The sequence below is a fragment of the Strongylocentrotus purpuratus genome, unplaced genomic scaffold, assembly GCF_000002235.5.
Source record: "Strongylocentrotus purpuratus isolate Spur 01 unplaced genomic scaffold, Spur_5.0 spur5_scaffold_14, whole genome shotgun sequence".
NCBI classification, from domain to species: domain Eukaryota; kingdom Metazoa; phylum Echinodermata; class Echinoidea; order Camarodonta; family Strongylocentrotidae; genus Strongylocentrotus; species Strongylocentrotus purpuratus.
Genome location: NW_022145599.1, coordinates 34,197,432 through 34,223,594, shown reverse-complemented (window position 1 = coordinate 34,223,594; position 26,163 = coordinate 34,197,432). Strand labels below are relative to the sequence as shown.

Here is a 26,163-nt window from a genome sequence, read left to right as displayed (position 1 = left end):
TAACAACTAAAGCTAAATTTCCACCCTTAAACAAAAAGAAAAAGAAAAAAAGTGGAAAAAATGGAAAAGACATTTATAGCCCTACTTGGAAAGACTGTAACGCATACACAAAAGGCGTATTATGTTACCATTATTATTATTATTATTATTGTTTTTGTTATTATAATCAATATTTAAAGCATTATTATCCCTTTACTCAAGAATTATAAAATCGGCAAAGCGATGAATATATAACAATAGTTCGGTCTGAGCGAGACAAAGAAGGATAACAACTTTAATTGACCTAAATCATTTGAAGTTTTTTTGGGAAATACATCCTCGCGTGGTCCGCACGTATTTTGTAATATCTTTTTTCGTGACTCTTTACTACTACCATACGTATATTGGGCATACAGTCTACGCAAATTTGTTCGGTTTTCGACCGCTCTCTCTTTCTTATGCTGGTTTGTCACCTAAAAATGCAATTCATGTGAACCTGGTAAGTCTATTGAAATGAGTTTTATCAAGTTCCAGTGTTTATGTCTTTTTGTTTTAATTTAAAGTGGGTTATTTTATATCAAATGTGGTCAATTTGAGCGCTAAGTCCGTCAGCGCAAAATTAGTCGCGAACGCGCTTGCAATTCCTTTCGAGCCGGTAGCCGCGTGCATAGCGGATGCGATGTGCAGTTTATTGTTCCTGCAAGTGCAACACAAACATGTTGTTAGCTAACTCCGGGAAGCTCCAACACCGGCGCGCAGCGTCGGAGCTTCGGGTGGTTTGTTGGGTGGCTACTTGCCCAGCCGATTGGGTGATTTGATCGTTAAATCTTCAAAAAGGGTACTTACAATTTTTACATCATAGGGTGCACGACTTCTCAGGGCTCGACTCCAATCACTAAAATGTATCATTTGAAGAAGTCTTCGATGGTAAAAAAAGGTTAATTCAACATACTACACCAACGATTTTTCCATCTCGCAGCGTCGATTCAAAATGGCGATGAGCAGGTACGCATGCGCGGCAGTGGCGCAAAATATATGAATATTCATGAATATTCATGCTATCGAGCGCCGATCGCTCGAAATCGCTGAATATGCATGAGGTTGAGAAGAGCCGAGGGACCTGGGAAAACCGGGGATTCTCTTTCGTTTTGAGCTCATGCAGCTCGCAGATGGGACTTGGCATGGAGAGCGCACAGCATGGCGAGCAACTACAGCAGTCAGCTTGCCGGTCTGTCTGTAACAGAGCGGCAATGCGCAGTTTGTTCAGTGTACTTTGTTAAAAATAGAAAAGGTTTTAGAAGAAAACAGCTTATTAGAATAACGAGTCCTAGAACTATAAGTAAAGTTTTTCACAGAGAAGGCATCCTGTACAGCTACATTTGCGAGGAATGCAGGTATAAGTTAGTAAAACACACTGTGAGAAACAAAAGTGCCCCCTTAAAGACGAACAGGACTAAACGGACGTATCGTTCGCCTGCAACATCACCGGCTGCCAAGCGAGTGGCTGCCTTTTCTACCCCAGAGACAAGCAGAAAGCTGGTCAGAGAACCTCAGGATGAAGATGAGCACCATGTTGAAGAGGATGAACCTGAAACGTCAGGAGACCCTATAACTCCATCACTCCCTGGAGTTAGCCCCCAGGAAAAGATAAAGAAATACATTGACAAAAAACAATACTTAACAGCATTCCGTGCTCTTCACAAATCATCAGAAGATGCCAAATCAGCCATGGTGGAGGCTACTTGTGAAATTCTAAAGAGCGAGGTAAGAACGTTTCCCCTTGTTTTTTAAATATAAAATGGAAGAGCAAATAGCTTTAAAAAATAGATGAGATTAAAATTAAAATTTGAGCGGATAAGATCAAACAGGTCTTGCTGAACTCTTATTCATTATAGAATAAGACAAATGATGTTGAGCTACTTTTAATTTTTAATTTTGCTTCATGAACCTTGAGTTCGTGATTGCTCTAAATGCACAGGCAGAGTATCCCCCCCCCCCTTTTTTTTGTGGTTTGTTATTCGTAAATAGCCAAAAGTATTTGTAACCATAAATTATTTAGCCTTTGTCATTTTACCTTTAGGCAATTGTTTAATTCAAGAAATCAGAATTCTTACAAGCTATATTATATTTTGCTGATTTCCTCTCAATCTAATTTCGCTTTAAATTTGTTTTGGTTTTCTCTATTTGTATTGTTATATGCTTATATTTTATTATTCATACTATATTTCTATATACTTCTATTGTATGGATATCCTTTTGTATGTTATTATATTTAGAAATAATAAAAATATAAAGTTTTAAAAAGCACATCTACGAGGTTGCCGTCGAAGTTAACCCAGTTTGAGGATTTGCATTGGCTTCATTAAATTTTCGTAATAATGATCCCATCGTCTTTGAATCATCTCCTTGCAGTGGCGTACGCAGTATTTTTGCAAGGGGGGGGGGGTTAACATTTTAAAATCGCGCTAAAACTTTCGCGGCGACTCAGCCAGCCAGCCGCTGAATTAGCTGGGAGGGGATATTTCAAAATTTGCATGGCCGACCGATATTTTGATCATTTAAGGGGGGAGGGGGGGGGGGGGAGGGGTAAGGTCAATTTGTTGGGGTCATCCTTTTGCACCAAAAAAAAATGATGGGGTGGGGGTTTTCCTCTAAATCACACTCAGAAAAAAAAGTTGAGGGGAGGGGGGGGGGGGTTCCACCCCTGCCACCCCCCCCCCCCCTGCATACGCGCCTGTCTCCTTCTATAACCATATGATGTTGGAATAAGTACCACTGATTCAATGGTGCCTCACATTAAATTTCACACTGTCGGTTCTATAATTTTTGTTCCTCATGCATATATAGTTGAGCAAGGCCAAGAGAATACCTTCATTTTCACAGGAGGTATCTGCAGAGGCAATTGAGTCATTCTCATGGGCCCAAGCATGTAAAGATGCAAAAGAGGCTGTTCCCGCAACTGTCCGCTGTATAGAGGCTATGACACTTTCGTTGAAGGCGACAATTAATCATTGCTACAAAGGGAAAGGAAGTAAAACAAGGTATTTCTATTTCTTAAGTTTTCAGGCATATTAAAATACAATTAGGAAATTCAAAGTCTGATCCATCCAATCAAATAATTGTTTGCTTGTTTTTTGTTTATGTTTTTTGTTTTTTAATTAATTAAAAAATTCAAATACAATCGTCAATTAAATGCAGGCCGATGTTGATTCTGATTAATTATATAAATTCCAGCATTGCATGTTCAGAACGAATGATTTCATGATATACTTTAAGTAACTTGAAGACACTCTCAAAAATAATTATTGAAGACACTCCCATAAAGAAATCTGTGTGTGCGAAGAATAATAAAGTAAATTAATAAAGATATATATGGATTACCCCATATCAAAACTCCTGTCGTTTTATTAATTGTTTGGTATGTTTTTCATTTTTTCCCTGTATTTCCAGGAATTTAGACCATGATGAAGCAGCCTCTCTCAGATGCCAAAGAGTGGGACGATTGCTTTCCACCATTCTCTACCAAAGGTCAAGAAAGAAATACTCATTTGTGCAAGGTTGTGTTGGAATAGAGTTATGGAGACAGAGAGTCAGTCATAAGGTCTTTCTCACACTAAACCACATGGGTATCACCCAAGGCGTCCAAGCATCCAGAAACAAAGTGGACGTAATCAGTAAATCCCATGACAAGCAACTGTGGGAGTGGAAACACACAACGGAGGTAAGATGTCCTTTTCCATTTTCTTTTGTTTTTGCACTATCATTGTTGAAAGCAATGATATTTAACTTTCTCTCCTCCGTTGTCAAGGGTGCTAGCTGCTCACAGTCTCTTCACGACTACGGAGATTCACTTTTCCATTTTTAAAAATCTAGTTAATGAAGTAAATGTTATTGTAATTGATTTTTTACTTGATAAAACATAAAAAAAATTAATCCGAGTTATTCACTTTATTATGATATTAACATTTTTAACCTCTCCTGTTTTTTACATGAAATTACTTCCATTAATGTACCTTACTCAGTTTTTATTTGAGGAAAAAAATATGACACTTTAAATAAAATGAGACCTGACGAATAGAGAAAGATAAAAGTGAATGATTGATATGATTACATTTTCAGGAAAGGAGGAGCGAACCACGAAGGAAGCTGAGCTTCAAAGTCCGTCCAATTAGGTCTGTTTATAGTTTTTGTTGTGATAACATACAAGTAAGTAAGCACGGGAAGCACCAGAGGAGTGGGCACGCAAACACATTCATGCTTCAAACTATGAGTTTCGCTGTCAAGGACAGGGTTACAACAGGCGATACAAAGAACCAAGTACCTGCATCAAAGCTTGACCCATACACCTTCCTCCCATCCCCGGAAGTCCTGGAAAGGCAGCGAGAGAGGGCCACATTCATTGTTCGCAAGATACTTCTGGAATACATTCCTCAACTTCAGCATCTCAAAGACAAAGTGCCCCAAAGGATCCTCCACAAGCACACCAAAGATATGCAGGCAAAATCTGAATGTGTAAGTTGACGAGTGATAGTCAAAACTTGTACTTTACACTCATTATCTTTGTCCTTCTTTCCCCATTTGTAAAAAATATATATATATTTCAATTATGTCACTTTGACTTTCCACTCCTTGTTTGCCGGCTTTATTTTTCTTTCTCTCTAGTCTCTCTGTAAAGGCTACTTCCTTCTACATGTTACGTACAATAGTGTCACTTATTTTCTCTTTTAGATCACTGAACTATTATTTTAATGTCGGTATTAATTTTTTTCCCATTTCCATACATGTTATGATATTTCTTTTAAGTGAACTTTCTTTGCTTTACAAGGTCACATTTTATGGTCTTATATGTTTATGTTAACAGGTGACACTAGGTGTTGTAGATGCAGATCCCGGCACAACTCAAGGGATGATCCGAGTGATGGAGAATCTGCAGCAGTATGTCCCTGTGGTGGAAGGAAAACCTGTGCCATGTCTTCTCAATGGTGATGGCTTGACAATAGAGAGGATCTTGAATGCTCAAAGAGCAAGGAGCAATGGAGAGGAGTGGGACGATCGTTTGGAAGGATTACATGCATGTCCTCAAGAATTCCATAAAGAAATGCTTCACTTGCAGGTAAGTGCCAAAGATCTGCTTCAGGGGCCGTTGGGTTGGGGGCCAGATGAACAAACGACCCCTTTTAGTTTCCTTTTCTCTCCCTCACTTTTTTGATAATTTTCTTTTCATGATTGTTGCACAAATTATGTAGCATGACTTTTTGCCTCTCCTTTTTCCTTTTTCTCAAAAGCCAATGTACACATTACCATGCACATTTTCTCCTTTTGCCCCTAAGCAAATGTAAGCCTAGTACTGTCCATGCCCTACCCCCCCCCCCCCCACTTTCCCTCATAATTTGTGAGGAGAGTGCAGGCCGAGAGTGGAAAGACCATTATGCATTAGTGCATTATTTGTGGTATGTTTGTGTGGACCAAGGAGCAATGGGTCTGTAAACTATTACCTTCTTACTTTCTCATCTCCTCACCATACATAGTCCTTTTTTACAGTAGATATGTATTGGAAGATGGCTTTTGTTCCATTTATTTCTAAATATTCAGCTTCCCTATTCACATCCAATTGCAATAGGACTCCAACAAAAAGTTTTTCAATGGTGCGAGCCTGGTAGACAGAGGAACCATAGCCCAGCTAAAGAACAATTTCAACCATCGTTCCTTCCAGAGTGATGTCATGAAATCTTTCCAACATGTATGGGAGCTGTACCAGGTAAAATTCCATATTAGTTCAGTAAGGGTCCGGTTCCAGAAAAATGGGTATGGAAATATAATGTCAATTTTAATTTGATAAATGATTGGTACTCAATTAGGGCCCGGGGGGGGGGGGGGGGGTTGCACTCAATGTATTGGCCAGACGGTTATGTGCCGTTTTTACGACCCCCTTGTGCAAAGGCCGATTGCCGTTCTCAAGATACTCCATTTTTTTAAAGTGTGAGGTATATACTGCCTCGTTAAAGTAAAAAAAAAAAATTATCTTCAACTTCCTAAAATTTGTTTTTGTCGATAAAAAGCATGGTTGATGCACATGATGAATTTCGATTTACACATGTAAAAACTGAAAAAAGATATATGATTAATTTAGGCCCTTTGGCATATAATACCTACTCATGTCTATTACATGTATTCAGTTCTCAACAGAAGGTCATGTTCTGCTTTGCGCTATGAAATTATGTGGTATGAAGAAGCTGGATGACATCCCAGAAGGTCTTCCAACTGACGACAGAAAGCTTAATGAACAAATAAGTTGGATTGACCAACTGTCACAGCAAGTCGTGGACTTCTGTTGGACTAGTCCTGACCAAGCAGATGTCCATGTTGCTGCAGAAGCATTCTCTGAGGCTGCCAATGACCTATCAGAGACAGCCCTTCAGTACTGTGTTTGCCATTCAGGTAAACTGTTTGTTTATTGTGTCTGATATTTCTGTGAAGAGATTTAAACTTTGGGGGCGAATTGAAGGTACGTCCCAATGAAACGGTACAAATTATTCAGGGTATAGTATAAATCATTGTTAAAATAAACTGACTTAAAATGATCTGTATGATCTTTTCATTTCCATGTAGTGATTGATATACTTTTTAAATAAAATGGAGATATAGCGTGTAAGTGCCTCATTATACGGTATAATGAAGTGATAAGCCTGGCAACAGATATTCAGATGTTAGAAATCATTGAAAACTCGTTAAAACAAAGTTGATATAGGTAAAATATCATTTATTTACATTTTGTCTACCACATTAATTTATGAAAATACAAGTACATGTAGTTAAAAGGGAAGACTGACAGAGACACTGGAAATTTTGAACCCTTTTGTATTTATTATCTTTTCAGAAAGCAATGATAACATGGTAATGTGCTGCAGCAGAACATGCAAGCATTCATGGTTCCATCTTGACTGTGTTGGACTTACACAAGCTCCTGATCCTGAAACGGACTGGTTCTGCAGCCCAGAATGTGAACAAAGTGATTACTACATCTACTGCATCTGCCACAGGAAGCATGGCCCATGTGGGGAGAATGAAATGATCCAATGTCATCTAGCAGACAAATGCAAGAGATATGAGTGGTACCACAGAAGCTGCCTGGGAATCAAACAAGATGAAACTCTTCAAGGTTGGTTGAACTGCTTCTTTTCAATACTAATATCACATTCTGAGATGACTTCATCATGTAATCCTAGAAATAATACCTAAATAGTAAAGGTTAAGTGATATAATACCTTATTTATCTCTTTTCTCATTCATAGAACCATGGTATTGTGGAGACACTTGTGCACTAGGGGCAGAGAATGATGATCCTGTACTCAACCATACCAAGGCTCTCATGTACGATGGTCTTTGCCATCTTGTAAGACGTGAAGCTGTTCGCGAGGGAAATGGACCTGCCATGATCGATGATTGGAAAGCAGACATGCTTCATTTCCATGAGAAAAAACCATCCAAAGTACTTCATCAATGGCCACTACTTACTTGCATGTATGTACATATATATTTTGCATGTACCAAAATGGCTAACTTATTGGGGCAAACTCTCAGTGTTATAAAACCATGACAACGTTAAGTTTAAAATCCAGATACATTTACTGGTGCTTTAAGACAACAGCTAGTATTTTAAAAGACAACTCGTGTCCAAAAGCGATTGCAGACTCAATCTATGTTTAAAAATAGTAACCAAGCATAAAACCTGTACTACAGGCCTATATACAGAGTAAGCTATCTTGATAACATTTATCCCCTTAGTGAAAAATATTTTTTTAATTGCATTCTGACTGATAAGGATATAAGGGAAATTGCAAGTGATAACCCTCCCCGAGTTAATGGAGTGCACTTTAACTTATGTGCATGCATTGCATCCAATTCTGATGCCCTTATCATCTCATGTAGGTGTAGGAGGTTTTGCAGACCCTCAGCTTCAGATCAGCTACATGTGGAATCGAGTAGCAAACGCAACAGGGGAGCCTGGTGGGAATATCGGCCTTGATCAGACAAATGAGCATGTGAACATGGATTACAAAGGTAAGGTGATTCTATTTTGATATACAGTGCGGTTATTTTCTCCAGCAAGATCTCACCAAATACTCTTATGATAAGAGGTATATTCTTTCACATGAAACAATGTTCATAATGATTGGGTTAGGGACAACTAAATTAACATTTTTAACAAATCAGAATAATATATTTGATTTCTGCACAATCTGGGAATTAGACCAACACGTATTAGACCAAGTGGCAGAATGGGTTATGTTGAAAGCCTTTAGCCCAAATTTAGCTAAGTTTCGACTATTCTCAATTATTCAAAACAGAAAAAAAATTATTTGCCTTTGACTTTACCTTTATTATTTTATTTTTTCACATTGCAGGTGAAAATAACACAAAATATATCTTTCTTTATTCACATTTAACTTCTTTTATCCAGTTAATTATAGATGACTACTCAAAACAATGTTGTTGTTTTTTCATAATAAATCAACTGCAGAAATGTTGCTGACTTCCAGAGGTAGATTTACTGAAGAGCAGGTGAAAAGGTGTGCAGAGATGAGTGGCCCATTTGGGAGTTCGTTGGATGCCATGCTCACTAATGCGAACGTTGTTGATATGGGAGCGAAGTATCAGAAGCAAAGACGGAATGTATATGAAGATGATATTGTCCGTTTTGTTGAAGAATATGAGCAGGATGCACTCTTCGACTACCTCCCAGGCAGGGAACATTCAGCCTTTCAAGGATTTGTACATGACGGCAAAGTACATGACCCTAAAAAACTTGGAAAGAAACTGAAGCAACTCTCTAACAATTTGGACATGTGGAAGAACATGTCTTGTAATGACAATTCCAATTAAAATTTGGGTTTACACAAATGCATCAGCAAGGTTTAAATGGACAGAGGTATATTACCATTAAGATATTTGACATAAATGGTTTCAACAAAATATTATGTATCGGAGCCCTGCAAAAAATGAAAGTTTGAGGAAGGCCAAGATGTAAAGTGAAGTAATAATTACTAGAAGAGGCAAATAAACTAAACTATTTGCTAAAGAATGCTTTCAAATATCTTCAACATATAATAGGTCAGTAAAAAGTCAGCTTAACGTTACACATATTGCACATTTTGAAGTACATGAACATTTTTATGTTTTCGGTTTGTCCGTCTGTACGTCCCGTTCTTGTAATCGCGTTATCTCAAGAACCAATTGATGGATTCATGCTAAACTTAGGTTATGTTTTATCTTGCAGAGCCAATGAACTGATTAGATTTTGGGGTCATCATGTCAAAGGTCACAGGGCTTATTATGTATGCAAAAATAGTCTGTGAACGTGTCATCTCAAGAACAGATTGATGGATTACCGCCATAATTGGGTCATGTATGTATCTTGCAGAGTCAATGAACTGAATAGATTTTGAGTGCTTGATAACCTCTTTATCCCAGGGCTCATTATGTATGCAAAAATAGCTTGTGATCGCGTTATCTGAAGAACAAATTGATGGATTCCCGCAAAACTTAGGTCATTTTGGTATCTTGCAGAGCCGATGAACTGATTAGATTTTGGGGTCATGAGGTCAAAGGACACAGGGCTCATTATATATGCAAAAATAGCTAGTGAATGCATTAGGCAGTTGAAGATCCATCTAGGTGTTGATGGCTTATTCTTTATTTTTATCGCAAACGAAACAACACGAGTCTGCATTGGCAGAACAAGATTTTAATGAATCTTTACTCATTCCTGGGACAAAGAGGTTATCAAGCACACCTCTTCTAAGGCATAGCTGCCCTGATTCTACTGCGGTAATCATCTTTACGAACTTTTCATCCACTCTGGATAAAAATAGAGAGGATGGAGTTATATACATCTTGGCCTTCCCTGCCCTTCCATCCCTGGCACACCTCCCAACCTCTTGCCAGTATGCCATCACATCTGACGGTACCCCCCAATGAAAGACATACTCTACGTCAGGCAAATCAATACCTAAGCCAAAGGCTACGGTGGCCACAACACAGCGTAGCCTGCTTCCTGCCTGAGGGAGTGTCAGAGTGATCCTGCTCTGGCTCTTATGGTCGGTGCTGGCATGGTACATTTCACATAGGCGGCCTGCTGCTGGATGATTACCAAGCTCCGTCTGCATCCATCCCCATATCTCTGCTACTTTTGTAACGCTCCTGTATTAAGTAAAAGAGGAATCAATGTTTATTTAATTATCTTGAAGGGGACAAGATAATACACAAACCAATGTGTGAAAGGAATGGAGGAGAATATTAAGAAATGAAACTGGTGTAATCTTAAATATTTCATGTGTTTGTAAGATAAAAGCAGCGTTAACACCGTTATTTCAAGAATTAAAGAAAATCAAAGAAATATATCAAGCATGTATACAGATGGAGATTATTTTGTCTGTAGAAAAATGTTGACTCTAAAACTTTCATCAATAATTTGTGATTGATATACCAATAAATATATGTATAATCACTTTTATGCAAGAAGTAAAGATGTATCATCTGGATTAAATTTTCTGTTGAGGTGGAATCAAAGTACAACATTGGACAGTGCTACTATTACTTCTCTCTTATTTAGTAGTTTTACATGTACTAAATTATTTTGTTACTTTGCTTGAAATAAGAACATTTACTCACTGTGTGTAGATGATAGCCTTTGGGGCCTTGTCCTTTTCCCTCTTTAAGATTTCAAGATAGTCCTTCAGATACTCTTTGAAATCTGTGGATGTTGTCCTTTCCAGGGATAGGTGGATATTTGGTCTGTTGGTATTAAAAAAAAACCAATTAATTCATATGAAGCCTATGTGATGATACTTTTTATTTCTTAATTGAGTCTTGGGTCATCTGTCTGTCCTGTATTTGTTCTTGCTATAACTTGAGAACCGTTTGACGGATCAACTTCAAAGTGGCTCATGTATGCATATGGGAGTGACCAGGCGCGTACGCAGGGGGGGGGGGGGGGGTTTGGGGTTAACCCCCCCCTTTGGTAATTTTTTGTGTGTAAACCCCCCCTAAATTTTCCTAAAACCCCCCCCCCCCCCCCCTTTGGGATTTTTTTTTTTTTTTTTTTTTTTTTTAATTAAAAATAAATAAATAAAATAAAATAAAAAAATTCCCATGACCGACCTCAAAAAGATGACCTTACCCCCCCCCCCCCCCAATGGAGCAAAATGTCAAATTTTCAAATTTCGATACCAAAAACAAAAAAAAAGTGTCCGCTTACCCCCCCACCACTGAGCGACTTTTCGGTTGGCTGAGTCGTTGCGATTTTTTTTTTTGAACTACCAAAAAAAAAAAAAAAAAGTGTCCGCTTACCCCCCCCCCACTGAGCGACTTTTTGGCCGACGCGATTTTCAAATTTTCGGGAGCAAAATATTTTGGGCCAGATTTTAAAACCCCCCCCCCTTGAAAAAATCCTGCGTACGCCCCTGGGAGTGACAATGATCTGATTAGATTTCGGGGTTACAAGGTCAAAGGTCTAAGGTCACACACATATTATATGTTCATAATATCTTGAAAGGTTTTGGGGAGAAAAACAGCCTATGTATGCACACAAGAGTAGCAATGATGTCATGATTTTTGAAGCAAATGTTCTCCTCAGTCAATTGAGATACTAATTTAAGTTACCATATTATTTGTAGCTCATACCATATACTAATATTATTTTGATTAATTCTCCAAAGTTTTGTAACTTTCTTCATGAATTTGCAATATATTTCTGATCTGGCAATGGCGGAGTCATACATTTTGACTACGCATAGTCGAGACCCCATCTAGTTTATAAAATGATTTTACCTATCTGGGATATGTGCCACTGTTTCAATGTCTGTCTCCTTTAGATGTAATAGATGAAGCACTTCTTTGATGATGCTGGTTGTGGCTGTAGCTGTCAGAAGCATAATGGGGCATGATACAATACTTCTGAGGCTGACCACCTGTAGATATTCTGGACGAAAAGTCTTGCCCCTAGTAAAATTAAAAGGAAAGAACTATAAATAAAAGTGCTGAAAAATATGCAACAGGATTGACTACTTATGATGATATTCACCATATGCTGTAAATCCACAGGATCTGTATACATTGGTAACTAATTAATAACACAAAATGCCATATTACTGCAGTGAATCACGTCTGTTATTTTCTATAACCTTTAGAGCCATTTATGTCTCTAGGTTCAAAGAGGTCCTCCAGAATTTCAGCTGCAATGACCATTGTCAAACCAAATACTTTTCAAAATGTGCGCACTGAGTTTTTCTGAAAGTGAGAATCTACTTAAGTATTCAGATTATTATTTTAAGAAAATCATTAAAGAGGATTGCATGAAACTTCAAATGATATGAACATTTTAATCTGATAGCCTTTATTCAGGGCCAACACATATGAGGCAAAATCCTGAATTCAGGTCCTGGCACCTTATAACAGGCCATAGAAAAGTCCTTTTAAATGTACAAAATAGCCCATTCTAGGTGATTTTCAGTGGTATCCCTGCTTTATAAAAAATATAACGTTGAGATGATAAATAAGTGTTTACCACTTTGAAAGGCAATGCATTTCGTCCAATGCCAACAGGGAGATCCTGCCTTTATTCTTTTGCAGCCATGGCCACCATGCTGCAGATGTGATGACTTCAGGTGAGGAAAACACCAGGTCGAAATCTCCTGTTTGTAAACCTAAGATCAGAAGGAGTGACATAAAGTATCAAATGTATACACAGTACCAATTTCAATTTTGCAGAAAGGCCTGCAAAATTGTCAATGACACACACACACACACACAAAAGACATTCAGATAAACTATTCTGCCAAGGTTATTATTCATAGAATTGTAATTTAGTAAATTTGACCGACCTATAACAAAAAATAAACGGGGAAATCCTATCATAGGAATAATCATGATAGAATGTTCATTGTATGTCATAATAAAATGATTGGAATTATGTGATTATCTCTGTTCATGTGGTTTATTCATTTTGATTATTGAACACAGTACATGCACGTACATTGATTACAAAATGCAAGTGTTACCTCAAAGATTTTCATGAACCATACCTTGTAAGTCTTCTTTTGACATCTCTCTCTTTGATGTTAACGCCACCGCACGAATCCCAACCCTCCTCCATCTTTCCACCTGGTTGAGCATCAAGCTCCGTAGTGGGGCCATAACAAGGGTCATAGGCAGGCTTGCACGTGCAGGCTCCAACTATTGAATTATTTGGTTAATAAATAAATGAGATGAATTAGCATAAAATAATGTTACTATGTCCAGGATGAGCGCGTCCAGGACCCCCCTTCTCCACACGAACAAAAATATAATGGGCCAATTTAATAAAATGTTCTTGTTAAAGTAGAACTAAATACAAAATCTTGGATATACTATATAGATATAGTTCTAGCTTGATCGCCCCCAGGGGTGTATCTACGAGGGTGGGGGCAATCCTCCGACAAATTTGGTTTAATCTCTCCCAGGATATCCCACCAACAAAATCATGCTCAAATATTCCTAGCTCGAAATGAGGCACTATTTAAAAAGAAAAAAGAGGGTGAAAAAAAGAGGTGTCGAAATCAAGTGATAAGCTTAAGCTAGGCCAGGGCACTTATGGAATAAGGGGGGCATTTTCACAAGTGAAAGGGGACACAACTTGAAAAAGTGGTGGGGGAGTAGCACCTTTTGATTTCAGGCACGATGGGGGATAATGTTGGGGGATAATGTTTGGGCATATTGCTTAATTTGTGCAATATTTTGAAAGATTTTAACCTTAATTGTATTTCTAATTTACATTGAAATGAAAGTGACCTTTGCCTGTTCTCCTCTTCAGGTCTCCACTATAATCAAAATGATTTCTGGAAATGTGTGTGTGTGTGTAATTTTTTTTCGAGTTGGTCTTGAATTGGGATCCAGATCGATATTTGTTTTCCTGCTAACTAGTGGCAATCAAATTTAATTATGTATTTAATTATTTAGTTATTTTGGGGTAGGCCTAGACTATATACTTAAAAAAAAGATCTTATTTTTCAGAAAGATCAGAGGCAAAGATGACTTTTTAATTGGCATTATTCCCTCCAGCATAAAAGTGAAAACTGTTTAATTTTATGTAGGCCTAGATATTAGGCCACAGCATCTCCAGAAAAAAATTATGAGTGCCCCTAAATTTGAAAGTCCCCCCTAATATGTGTCCCCCCCCCTAATACTTTTTCCCCTTTCAGGAAAAGTCCTATGTACACCACTGTAAAATAATCACTGATACACTCTATGTCCATGGGCAAGATGGATACAACTAAAAGATAAAAGATATTAATAGTACCTTCTTTTTGACGAGATGGTGGATACCAAAACACTCACTTTTCCCAAATCCTGTTGGGAGTATCCCCAGGGTGTTTTTCCCCTTCAAGGCATGGCTTAGTAGATCGTTTTGTTCTTTTTTGAGATGAAATGGTAGGATTTCGGAGACGACATCCGATATTGCCTTAAAAATCTCCATCGCGCGTGCTCGTGATATGACAGTTCAACACGTGCGGTTGTTTACATTCACCACTCTGTTTGTTCGAGTCGTGCATATTCAGCAATTTCGAGCGATCGGCGCTCGATAGCATGAATATTCATATATTTTGCGCCACTGCCGCGCATGCGTACCTGCTCATCGCCATTTTGAATCGACGCTGCGAGATGGAAAAATCGTTGGTGTAGTATGTTGAATTAACCTTTTTTTACCATCGAAGACTTCTTCAAATGATACATTTTAGTGATTGGAGTCGAGCCCTGAGAAGTCGTGCACCCTATGATGTAAAAATTGTAAGTACCCTTTTTGAAGATTTAACGATCAAATCACCCAATCGGCTGGGCAAGTAGCCACCCAACAAACCACCCGAAGCTCCGACGCTGCGCGCCGGTGTTGGAGCTTCCCGGAGTTAGTTGTTAGCATGCTAGCCCTATAGCCAGGCAGCAGCTTCGGCTGCTGCAGCTGCCGACGTCCGACGCGATGCCCACTAGCTGGCTCTCCAGACTCCACTTGTAACTCACAATACCACTAACACTCAGAAACACAGCCCTGTGTTGATACTGTATCATTTTGCATTGCTGCAACATTTATTTTATAATTACAGGCAGGGTTACGTCAAACAGGCATTAGTAACGCTTGCTGAGAGTTAACTCCGGGAAGCTCCAACACCGGCGCTGCGCGCCGGTGTTGGAGCTTCCCGGAGTTAGCTGAGAGTGAGATGACATTGATCAAGTTCATCCAGCTCCAGATGCAGAGTCCATGTCCAGGGACCAGTCATTTGTGACTTGTGTTGTGTACTTTGCACTTGGTTGGTCCCCTAAGATACTTGTCTGACTAGATCTATGTCTATGAGTATGAGATTTAACTGGAGCCTGTGGAGGTGCGGATAGGGTAGACTAATTTGTACTTGATAAGTTGATTGGGGGGATGTCAGGTCCATTTTTGAACTTCAGTTTGACAGGGTTAGTGTGGCTGTGGGCGACGGTCTCCAGTTTAAACTTTAAGCTGGTTCCACACTGTTGTGTGGTGTAGGACTAGGAGTTCGCAAATATGTCTATTCTTGAGTGGGTTTGTTGAAATTGGCTGTTGACTGTCCATTGATCATTTTGTGGAAAGAGGAGAGACTGGGTTGTTTGCGCCTTTCTTCATTCTTGCAAAGATGGCCAGCCTCGGCTAGTGAGATGAGGATGTTTTTTTATGCTAGTGTCTCTAACACAGGCGTTTGTCACAAATCTTGCAGTGCGTTTCTGAACTCGTTCAATGGGTTTTATGTTTTTAGTTGTGTGGGGATCCCAGGCCACTGTTTTGTAGCCTACATGTTGCATGGATGTAGGTGTGGTCGACTCACTCCTACAATACATGTACATGTGGGTCTAACCGTATTACGGGATAGACCTACTAGCTCTAATGTGTAAACCAAAAGGATCCATTTTTGTCTTGCCTGCGTAGCAAACGGCAAGACAAAGGCGCTGCTTTTCTGGTGACGGCGGCGTCAACATCAAGCACTTGACCCAAGATTAAGTTTTTGATTTTTTTTTTATATAAAGCCCCATCTTAAAGGGATCTGGTAACTTTGTCTCAGATTCTGAAACAAGATTCTGGATTTAGTTCATGATGCAATGATAATTATAAACCTTTAGGTCAGTCAGGAACCCCATGACTTTTACAAGCCGATCGCCTGTCTGATTATGAAGATATTTATGATTGGAATTACAAATTTTGAAAACCGTTCGCCTGACAGTTTACATAACACTACAGTCTATTCGGGAAAACGAGTATGGTATAACCGGTCACTCAAAGATTTTTACTTTTTTGAGGCACTTCTTTCTTGATCATTTTGAAGCGCAATTTTTTTAGGGCTTCAACGTTACACCATATCACAGACACTGATAACATGTAGGACCGTGTATCTCAGATTTAACATTGTTAAACGATCCCTTTAATAGAGCTTTTTTGATCTCACCCGAGTGATATGTGGATGAGAAACAGTGGGGGGTCTGATCGTAAAACAAGGGGTGAGCAAAAACCTTACCCGGGTAGGTTACCATAACAACCGCCACCTGTCTCATGGCGATCAGCAGGCGCGCGATGTGTACATGTTTACATTTTTTTCACGGTGATGACTTAATTTACCCAGGTAAAGTTTTGCGCGCGTCTTAAAAGGGCATGTTCCCCGTATTCCAGAGGGCGCTCAAAATACGTACGCGCTAGCGGGAACGTGCCCCTTTAATAAGGCCGTTTATCAGGATGTCGTGCGGACGACACCTCGATATCACCCTGGCTCGACTAGGGTGAGATTTACATGTACATGTACCTCGATATTGTATGGACGTTACCTCGGTTGACGCGTCTTAATTGGAAGGGGGTAAATGTCATCCGGACGACGTTCGGACATCACCGCAACTTTATTTACCAGTTAAGAGGGGGTTTTATTTTGAAAGTACAAGTTCTAAATGAAACTTGGACTTGAGGGTTATCAAGTATCACCAATCATGTGAGTAGAATTTCAGGTCAAAGAGTCAAGTTTAAAGGTCAATTCAGGTAAAAAAAAATTTAGACTACCGGTTTGTTGACAGTTGGGGCATCTTAATTTTTTTAATAATTTCGAACGTATAGGTTATTATTCCATGCAACTTAGACAAAAGGGTTATTAAGTATCCCCAATCATGTGAATAGAATTTTTTAACCTATCAAATTGCATAATGCAGACGAGACCGCCAAGAGCATTTCCCTTGTTAAAATAAGGGAAACGCTCGTGGCAGTCTCACCTGGTTGAAAAATTGAGGTTTGGACATTATTTATAGGCAGGGTGGACCATTAGCAGGCCCTCCAAAAAGAAATCCCTTTAAAATAATCAGCATTTTGAAGTGATTATTGACAAAGAATTATCAGAAGAATTATTTACTATAATTTGTACCAAGATTGATAACTTTAATGAAATATGAACAAATAACAAAAATGATTAATTAATTCTCATATTTAGTTGTGTACATGTTAACACAATGCAAGTCTACTGACCTAAAATGACCTGTGACCTTGTGACCTGGAATTTATGACTTGTGATTTGTGACACTAAACCCCTGGGTACAAACTTCATGGAATTTGAACAAACACTTGAAATTATGCTAAAGATTCAAAATCTTGATGTTGATGCCACAACAAAGTCTAAGTTTGTTGACCTGAAATTGACTTTAACCTTAACTAACTGATCTGAAATTCTACTCACATGATCGGGGATATACCCTTTAGTCTAAGTTGCATGGAATAAGAACTTATACTTTCAAAATTAAATTCAAAGCTCAAAAACTTACTTAACCTCAGGTTAAAGTTTTTGATGATGATGCCACAACATAGTCTAAATAAGTAAATTTGTTGAAATGCTACTAGCATGATTGGTGATACTTGATAACCCTTTAGTCCAAGTTTCATTAAATAAGAACTTTTTGATATAGGTATATACGGTAGGAACTCGATGTTATTTTGCTCTTGGGGGGGGGGGGGGGGGGGGGGGGCAGTTATGAATGTGTCTGGCAGTGAATTTTAATTGTTTTTATATGGGTTTAACGGGCGAAAAGAGACGGTCAACCAGTTTCACACCAAAATTGGCTAAGTAAAAAATAAAATATGGTAGATAGAATTATACAAATTGATGAAAATATATTTAATTCATTTAAAAATTTGTTTAAAGATAATAACAAATGATTTAAAGTCCTACCATTTATATACCAAAAAAGAAATGAAAACAAGAGAGAGAGTGGTGAATAAAAAGTCCTTCATGTACTCTAAAAGGCTAAGAGTGGATTTAGCCTGCTTTGGAATGAAACTCTTCATATACCCTGTACTTAGTACGAGAATAGTAAGGGTCCTAGGACTGTACCTTGTGGGAGGCAGTGTCAATGTGTTTCAAGTTTGGGGTTAGTGAGACTGTTTAGAGCAGTGAAAAGCCCTTAAATCAAGCTAAAAATTTGCTGATGAAATTAAGAGCCCGATATCGATATTGATAGCTTAACACCACTGCAAACTAGAAAAAATAAAAATAAACACCGTTGTGACATTACCATACAGACATGATTCCACAATGATGATATAAAAATAGTTTATCAAAACTAAAGATATCATGACAAGTACAATAAATTTACACTTATCTCTATGGTCTCATAAAATAACTAATTTTACACAAAAGAATGTATGAATCACATAGTATTAAGGACCTGTTTCACATATTTTATGTGCTCGTTAGACGATGAATTAGCGTCGTTCGTGCAGTGACTGTTTTAATTTAGCAACACTAACACCGAACTGGAAATCAACATTTGGTTAATCCCTAAAATCTCTTTCCATAATAAAAAAAAAATTGAACTAAATCTTAAAATGTGTACATGTAAAATACTGAAAGAACGTATTCATTGTGTGTTATAAATTTAGATAACGTACAGGGACATGCAAGAGGCATACACAAAACCACATTTTATACATCATATTATCATTTGACAATTAAAAAAAAGATTGAAAAGAGCCTCTAACCATCAATGCAGTAAAGTTGACCTTGATTTGAACTTTGATCATTGTAAAAAAAAATGCAAGAAGGTTCTTCAGTCCATTGTGGTTGGATGTGAACATGCACATGTATCTACATGTACCTGTAAGTCCTGTAGTCAGACCGATATCTTTTTTCAGTGCTTTGATTAAGGGGTCAAATCTTATGGTTAAAGGAGAATAAACCCTAACAAACACCAGTTTGTAGCTTAATATAAAATATATTCAGAAGCAAAAATACAAGTATTTTAGCCTTTTCATACATTCCACATCAAAGACATGAAATCTCTTTGATAATAGAAAATATGAATGATTTAAATCAACATTTTATGCCTTTTAAAATAAGTTTCATAAATATTTTTGAGAACCTCCCCCCCCCCCCCTTTTTTTTTTTTTTTTTTTTTAATGCTCTCTATCACCCCTGCATGTACATGTATATATGTAGGAAATACCTCAAAGCGTTTCTTTTTCTTTGTGGATTACACATTTTGTTATCTAAAATGCATACATAGCCATTGTACTTGGGAAATATTGCATGTGGTCGTATGGCGGATGCAAGAAAAATATTAGACTTATGAACATATAAACAATGACCAAAATAACTTGGAAATGAATTTAGAATAATCATTAGCCTGTAAAAGGATTTAGATCTTCAATGGTATTTTACATGTGCGTTCAAGTGTGCCCCCAAGGATCATAATTCACTGCCCGATAGAGTGGTGAAGTGTGATGTCATCAAATATCTATATTTAGATTTTCTCAATTTTCCGAAAGAGCATGAAAAATAACGTCCTAATGTTGAAAACTTATTGAACATGTTAAGTATTGGCTGAGATATGACCATCTGAATAAATAGATTTCCTACAGGAACTCAGTGTTATTTTGCTCTGGTTCATAACAATAAGAACCAGAGCAACATAAAAATGAGTTCCTATAAGAAATCTATTCATTCAGATGGTCAAACATGTATCTCAGCCAATACTTAACATATTCAATGGGTTTTCAACATCTGGGCATTATTTTTTATGCTAACTGAGAAATTCTAAAAATAGATTTTTAGATGTCACAACTTCGGTACTCTCTATTGTTCATACAATGTTCTTCTTTCAATAGCAAACAAAGAGGCATCAAAGAGGGGTACTTGCGGGGCACTGCTGGGCACCGAATGTAAAATTGCAAACGTTTTTTAAAAGAGGTACCTTAATGGAAAATCAAACATTTTAAACAACAATAGCTAGTTAGTCTTGTTTACTCAGTAGTGATTATTACTTGTACTTTGATCCTCTGATTTCATTGTATCTTTTCAGGTTCTAATACCAGGAGATTAGGCCCACTCATGGGCAGGACTCCCAGTGAGGATGCCAAGAAGTAAGTACCTCAAAAGCTCTGGAGATAGATCACCTAATGAACACTCAAATGTAGTAGTTTGCTTAACCACGTTTAGTTGTTTAATTCTAGTCTTTCTCACCTTTCTTTGTGACCGGCTGGTATGAAAATTGTAATCTGATATTGAATGGGGATACAGTGTAGATTAAAAAAAAAAAAAAAATTGTGGGCCAAAGATAGACCCTTGAGGAATGCCAAGTACAGCTGACATTGGATTCCATACTTTTGAAGTTGGAAGAGAAATTGTTGTTGAGCGTCTTTATCGAAGGCCTTGCATAAGTCTAGAATCAAGACATGGTGCGAAACAGCCTGATGAAATATTTGTACCAATAAGGAAGTAACAGTGACAGGGATAAGGGGAAATGATTGAGATAGTATGGACATGTGAAGAGGAATGAAGCAGATGAACTAATTAGATGGGCAGCAGAGAGGAAGGAGAAGGAGAAAGAAAGGAGGACCAAAAAAGAGGTGGATAGATTTTCATATCTGCAAACTTTCTCTCATGGTCACTCTTTTATCAATCTTGTCGTGATAAACACAGACACTGACAGCGGTAGCAGCAACACCGGAATAGTGACACGCTCATCAGCATCTCTCATCGAAGGTGATGTTGGAAACCACCTTCAGCTGACTGTTCCTTGTAAAGTGACGTTAGACAAACTTAGGCAATCTTCAAAGAAGCTTGTATTGAAGCATGGCAGTGGGTAAGTTCAAACTTCAGTGACACAGGTGCTTGTGAGCTTAGAATGCATCTGGAAACGGTTGCATAAAACCTACCATTGATGGTAAATTTGCCATCAATGGCAAGTGCCATGGTAACAGGGCTCAACAGCCAATCAAAATCAAGGTTTCCATAGTAGTTACCATTGATGGCAAAGTTACCATCAATGGTAAATTTTGTGCAACAGGGCCCTGGCATTCACCTTCAGATCCATGCCTCCTCCTTCTCGTTATATTAGATGATACCTGGGACATTGTGCATTTTTGTTGTTGTGTATGTGTTGTCCATTTTTAAATGGGAAATAAAAGTATGCTTCACAATGTAAAGCTCATAGAAGTCGAAAGAGACATGATTAGCTTCATGAGCTGAATATTATTATTTTTTTTTAATTTTAGAATATTTGTGTGGGCCTTAGTGGTAATAATTGAACTGCAGGAGCCGGGCTATTAATGTTCATATCTGGAAAGATGAAGGCAAAGACAAACAGATCCCTTTTTTCTGTCACTTTTACCTTCTCCATTGGTTTACATGAACATGAAATCTCTTTGGTAATAGAAAATATGAATGAATCAACATTTTATGCAACTTTTACAAACTATTTTCATAGATGCCAACGACTTTCCATAATTGTTAAGTCCAACTTAGAGATAAGTTCAACTTAGGATCTTTGTGAAACACCTCCCAGCTGTGATAGTCATACAGGTATATAGTTATCAGTCTGGATTGGGTGAACTAATGTGCCTTCTAATAATTTATCTCACGAAAGTTACTACACTATAACACTTTCCTTCGATTCTACCTTCTCCACTGGTTTACCTTTTGATACATGTGTACCTCTGTAAGTAGCTCTGCTGTGAGGCCTAAAATAAAAACTTGTTGTACATGTATTGCCCTTTGGGTGCCAAAACATTGGTCGGTCGGTCAGAAAAGTTTTTTTTCTTAAACTTTTTTGTCAATATTTTCAGAATTGATTTTTTTTTCTTTTTCCCCGCCCTCTTTTAGCTGATTTTTTCTCAGTTTTTAATGCTTTAATACATGTGCTTCAGCGTCACCATATCATTGGTATCTTTTTCACCTCATAATTATCCATGGTTTGCACGAGTGAGAATTTTGGAATAATTTGATTTTATGCATTTATATCCCATTTAAACAAACAATATATATATATTTTTATTCATTAATAAAAAAAAAATATTCTAAAAAACGGTTTAAAAAAAAAAAACTTTTTTAAAATGCCAACCGTAGATTTTCAGATTTTTGGGTCGGTCGCAAAGGGCAATACCAGACCTGACAACCAGTACAATTTAGTTGTATTTAGTACGATTTTTAGAAGCAAATACGACAGTACGATTTTCCTTTTTTTTTTTAAATTAATATTTTGTGTGTCCGTCCGCCATTTGCAATGGCAAAATGCCCATTCTGTTCTATAAAGCATCTCACATCGGCAATTTGGGGATGTTTATTGGTTCATCGAACACACCAGTCGTGACGAAATATTGCATACATTATTCAACCAATGATCAATAAAAAAAATTCTTCCTGTAGGTAGAAACTGTAAGAGGCATTGATCCGCGTAACAATCTGTGTTTATTTTCAAGAATACAACTTTTGTCAGTAAAATACAACTTTTGACACTTAAGAATACAGTTTTTGAACTCCAGAGGTTGGCAGGTCTGCAATACAACAAGTTTTTATTTTAGGCCTGATAGTCATACAGGTACCTTTATATACTTATCAATCTGGATTGGGGGAACTAATATGCCTTCTAATAATTTATCTCACTAAAGGTACTACACTCTAACAAGAGGTGAATCACTAAGATACAGAATTGAAGGAATCAAAGTCCTGAGAACAAAAAGTAAGTATAAAGCCTTCTCAATAGTTTTTTAAAATGATCGCAAAGTATGCCAAGAAGGATCTTTCAAATAATAACATACTTGAGTAAAATTTGCATAAGTTGCAACCTCTGTACGGTATGCATACATTTAATTCTCTAACCCAATTGTCAGTTAAAATCTCATGTTTTAGCATAATACCAATGTGTACATGTATGTGAGTTGACTCTTGGCTCCTTTTAATCACATTTTAATCACATTTTAATTTCTTTTTGCCAGTCAAATCACAGATTGAACAACATGAAAGTAGAAATGTCTTTTCCATGTTATGTAGCTGAATTCGATTTCACTGAGAGGCCTGTAGAGTGCAGACCTTGTTTTTTTGTTTACCATATGACCTTGATGAATCTGGTCGTGAAGAGTTTTTCACATGGATGATAATGCAAATAAATAAAAATGCTCAGTAAATGCTACAGTGGGGTTTGGAGACCGTAGTGCAATTCAGTCTCAAAGTTTACAGGGCTTTTATTATCCCTTCGCCAACGAAGTTGGAGGGATATATTATTGCTGCCGTCCGTCTGTAACAAATCAGGTTTCTGTCTGATAACTTTAATAATGTTTGACAGATTTAATTGAACTTTGATGAGAAGGTACATGGTATCAGAACACAGCTGAAGTTTAATTTTGGAGTTTGTAAGTGAAAGGTCAAAGGTCATAGCTCATTAAATATGCAAAAATACAGTTATATATGCAAAAATGTGGTTGTCATTCTATACTGTAAGTAATGTTATTTAGTACGTCAAAGGTCACAGCTCATTAAATATGCAAAAATTGCTAATTAATATTTGCTAATCTAAGCTAAAATGTGGTTTCTGTTTGGTGGATTTTGATAGAACTTTGTAACTGTAGACCAAATTTACATGTTGCATTTCACTGTTCTTTAATTTTGTCTCCATCTCATATAATATACTTCTTCTTCTTCTGTAAATCCCTAATTTTATTCACATTCTTTTTTTAAATCCCCAAGCATACCAATTACAATAAAGTTTATTTTCAGATCTTCTCATGGGTCATACTCCATAAAGTAGTAAACTTTCTGTACATCCAATCCCCAGGTATTATTAACTTCCTTGCTTCGTAATATAATAGTATAGTCTAACTCTAATAGAGGTAAGTTGTTCTGACGTACTGTATAGGCCATCTGTACCCGGCGAGGAGATGCTACGCTTTGCGTTAACTTGTTTTTCATCTTTTTGTTTACATCAGATCGATCGATGCCAACTGCAACTCAAAAAGGCGGGAGTAAAATGAATCGACCCGACCCCAGGGATAAGGGGTATCGCCACATTCCTCAATCCAGGGAATCCGGCTTTTCAAACAATTCCTATGGAGACTACCATAAGCAGGGTCAATTTGATGGGAGGTATCCTGGTCCCTATAGAAGCAGAGGACAAGATAATCGGTTTGAACAAAGAAGGCACTGGTCTCCGCGCGGCAATTATGGAAACCGAGGGAGCAGAGACCCGTATGGCAGAGACTATAATAATTCCAGGGAACATTTTGGAAGGAGGGCATCGTCTTATCCTGACGAAGCTATGGGGGAAAGGAGGATAGCATCTAGTGAAGGTAGATTTGAGAGATTTCCTCCAGGAGACAGGGAATCATCACTTGGGTCACAAGATCGCCCTGGGAGGTACCCTGATCAACATGCCGAGAAGAGGAGGCACCTGAGTGGTTCCAGTTTGGATGAACAGTCTTCTAAATCATTAGCATCAACGTACAGGAGAGCTGGCATAGGTGAACAGAGCAATCATGCAGTATCACTGAATGCTTGTGAGAAAGAGGACTCTAATCAATCGAATAAGGAACCCAAAGAGAATGTATTAAATAACGACAGGACTACACTTACCCTTACCTCATCCAAGGACAAGGCAGGCTCTCCTGCAGACTCACAAGGTCTTTCAAATTCTCATGAAAGCAAAGCAACCCAGAAAACTCCAACTGCGACAGCAAAGCCAAATACTAATAAGCATAAAAAGAAAATTGTATTGACGATGTCACAGCAGATAGAATCACTTAGGAGCTATTCACCTAAGGCTAATGTAGTAGAAAACAAGGAAATGTCGGCCAAAAATTCTGAAGATGCTAATGTAGAGACTTCAACAACTGGTAATGGGGAAAATCACAAAGGAAGCCCTCACCGAACTGAAATTTCTATACCAAAGCACATAGATGGGAAAAAGCCTTCAGCAAAAGGAACAGAGGCCACCAGTTCATCAGGAGAAGCTGAAAGTGCATCCACAAGTCCAAGGAGAGTCCACAGTGCCAGGAAGAGTGTTCCATCATCCAGTGTGAGCAGGACACAGAAAAGTGACATGCTGAAGAAACAAGCTCTCTTGCGGTCACAAAGCGATCAAAACCCACCAGCTGCCAGCAATGCCTCAAGTAGACCTACTGCAAGGATGGGTGTGAAAGAAACAAAATCTGGTGAGAGAGACTCTGATCAAGGAAGTCCCATCGTTGTTGTGGAAGGAAAGGATGCATCGGTGCCTACAAATGATGATACCTCAAGAGTAAAAGAGGTTTTTACACCACCCCCGGTTGACGACATCGTAGTTCTATCAGACACAGAGGACAACATGATAGAAATAAGTTCACAAGACAAAGGTGAGCTTGCCTTTTACTTGATACATTGTAGTACTCTACTAGATTTACCTGAATCAATAGGAATTACATGATGAATTGAAATTGAATTGATCCATGAAGTAATATTTCAGAGGGTCCTCAAAGTGTGAACTTATTGATTGATTAATGTCTTTATTTTCATTTAACAATTACAATAGTACTGGGAAGAACCTTATGACATGAAACAAAAGACCTTGTGGAAAATATGTTGGCACCACCCTGTAACATGTATTGTCTTTACCCTATTCCTAGAGTCTAGGTTGATGATTAACATGTTTTACCAAAGGGTAGGGAGTATATCTTTAAAAATACAACTATTCAATTGAAGCTGAACATTGCTAATTATTCTTCAAGCATTCCGTTGTGAAGAATGTGAAGTGCTACTAAACGCTGTGTGACTGATATGGACAAAAACATTCTAATGATAATTTTCCCCTTTTGAATTTTCATGCCCCCAATTTCAAACTTGCCTTTCAAGTCAAGTGTGCAGT

At 37.9% G+C, this 26,163-nt stretch overlaps 2 protein-coding genes and 1 long non-coding RNA gene across 5 annotated transcripts in view; 2 read left to right on the top strand and 1 right to left on the bottom strand.

Annotated features, from left to right (window-relative positions):
• The first annotated feature begins 350 nt into the window (after positions 1 to 350).
• LOC577080 overlaps positions 351 to 26,163 on the top strand; it is a 45,813-nt gene continuing 20,000 nt past the window's right edge. For 2 of the 3 annotated variants that reach the window (XM_030984806.1, XM_030984805.1), the window contains exons 1-5: positions 351 to 478; positions 20,353 to 20,413; positions 20,973 to 21,135; positions 22,940 to 23,010; positions 24,254 to 25,654. In XM_030984806.1, coding sequence (XP_030840666.1) covers positions 20,404 to 20,413; positions 20,973 to 21,135; positions 22,940 to 23,010; positions 24,254 to 25,654 — 1,645 coding nt within the window. In that variant the 5' untranslated portion in view covers positions 351 to 478; positions 20,353 to 20,403. Of the gene's footprint in view, positions 479 to 20,352; positions 20,414 to 20,972; positions 21,136 to 22,939; positions 23,011 to 24,253; positions 25,655 to 26,163 lie in introns of those variants that run through there. The other variant, XM_030984807.1, reaches the window with a different exon arrangement.
• On the top strand, positions 706 to 8,862 carry LOC115923861. Its single transcript, XM_030985251.1, has 11 exons — positions 706 to 1,743; positions 2,827 to 3,020; positions 3,430 to 3,700; positions 4,099 to 4,491; positions 4,841 to 5,092; positions 5,600 to 5,737; positions 6,156 to 6,417; positions 6,857 to 7,138; positions 7,272 to 7,496; positions 7,909 to 8,040; positions 8,501 to 8,862. Exons 1-11 carry the CDS (start codon positions 1,177 to 1,179, stop codon positions 8,860 to 8,862), a joined length of 3,078 nt encoding a protein of 1,025 aa, XP_030841111.1. The 5' UTR covers positions 706 to 1,176.
• On the bottom strand, positions 10,115 to 13,685 carry LOC115923660. The gene is made up of 4 exons (XR_004064034.1): positions 13,062 to 13,685; positions 11,809 to 12,683; positions 10,651 to 10,773; positions 10,115 to 10,179 (listed from the first exon to the last, which is right to left on the bottom strand). It is a non-coding gene; the product is annotated as an uncharacterized LOC115923660 (long non-coding RNA).

What these genes read in the sequence shown, in the direction of transcription:
- LOC115923861 (XM_030985251.1), top strand. Translation starts at nt 1,177, where the DNA reads ATGGCGAGCAACTACAGCAGTCAGCTTGCCGGTCTGTCTGTAACAGAG. An exon ending in AGTGGAAACACACAACGGAG is followed by an intron (nt 3,701 to 4,098) that starts GTAAGATGTCCT and finishes TTACATTTTCAG; the next exon opens with GAAAGGAGGAGCGAACCACG. An exon ending in TGTGAACATGGATTACAAAG is followed by an intron (nt 8,041 to 8,500) that starts GTAAGGTGATTC and finishes AATCAACTGCAG; the next exon opens with AAATGTTGCTGACTTCCAGA.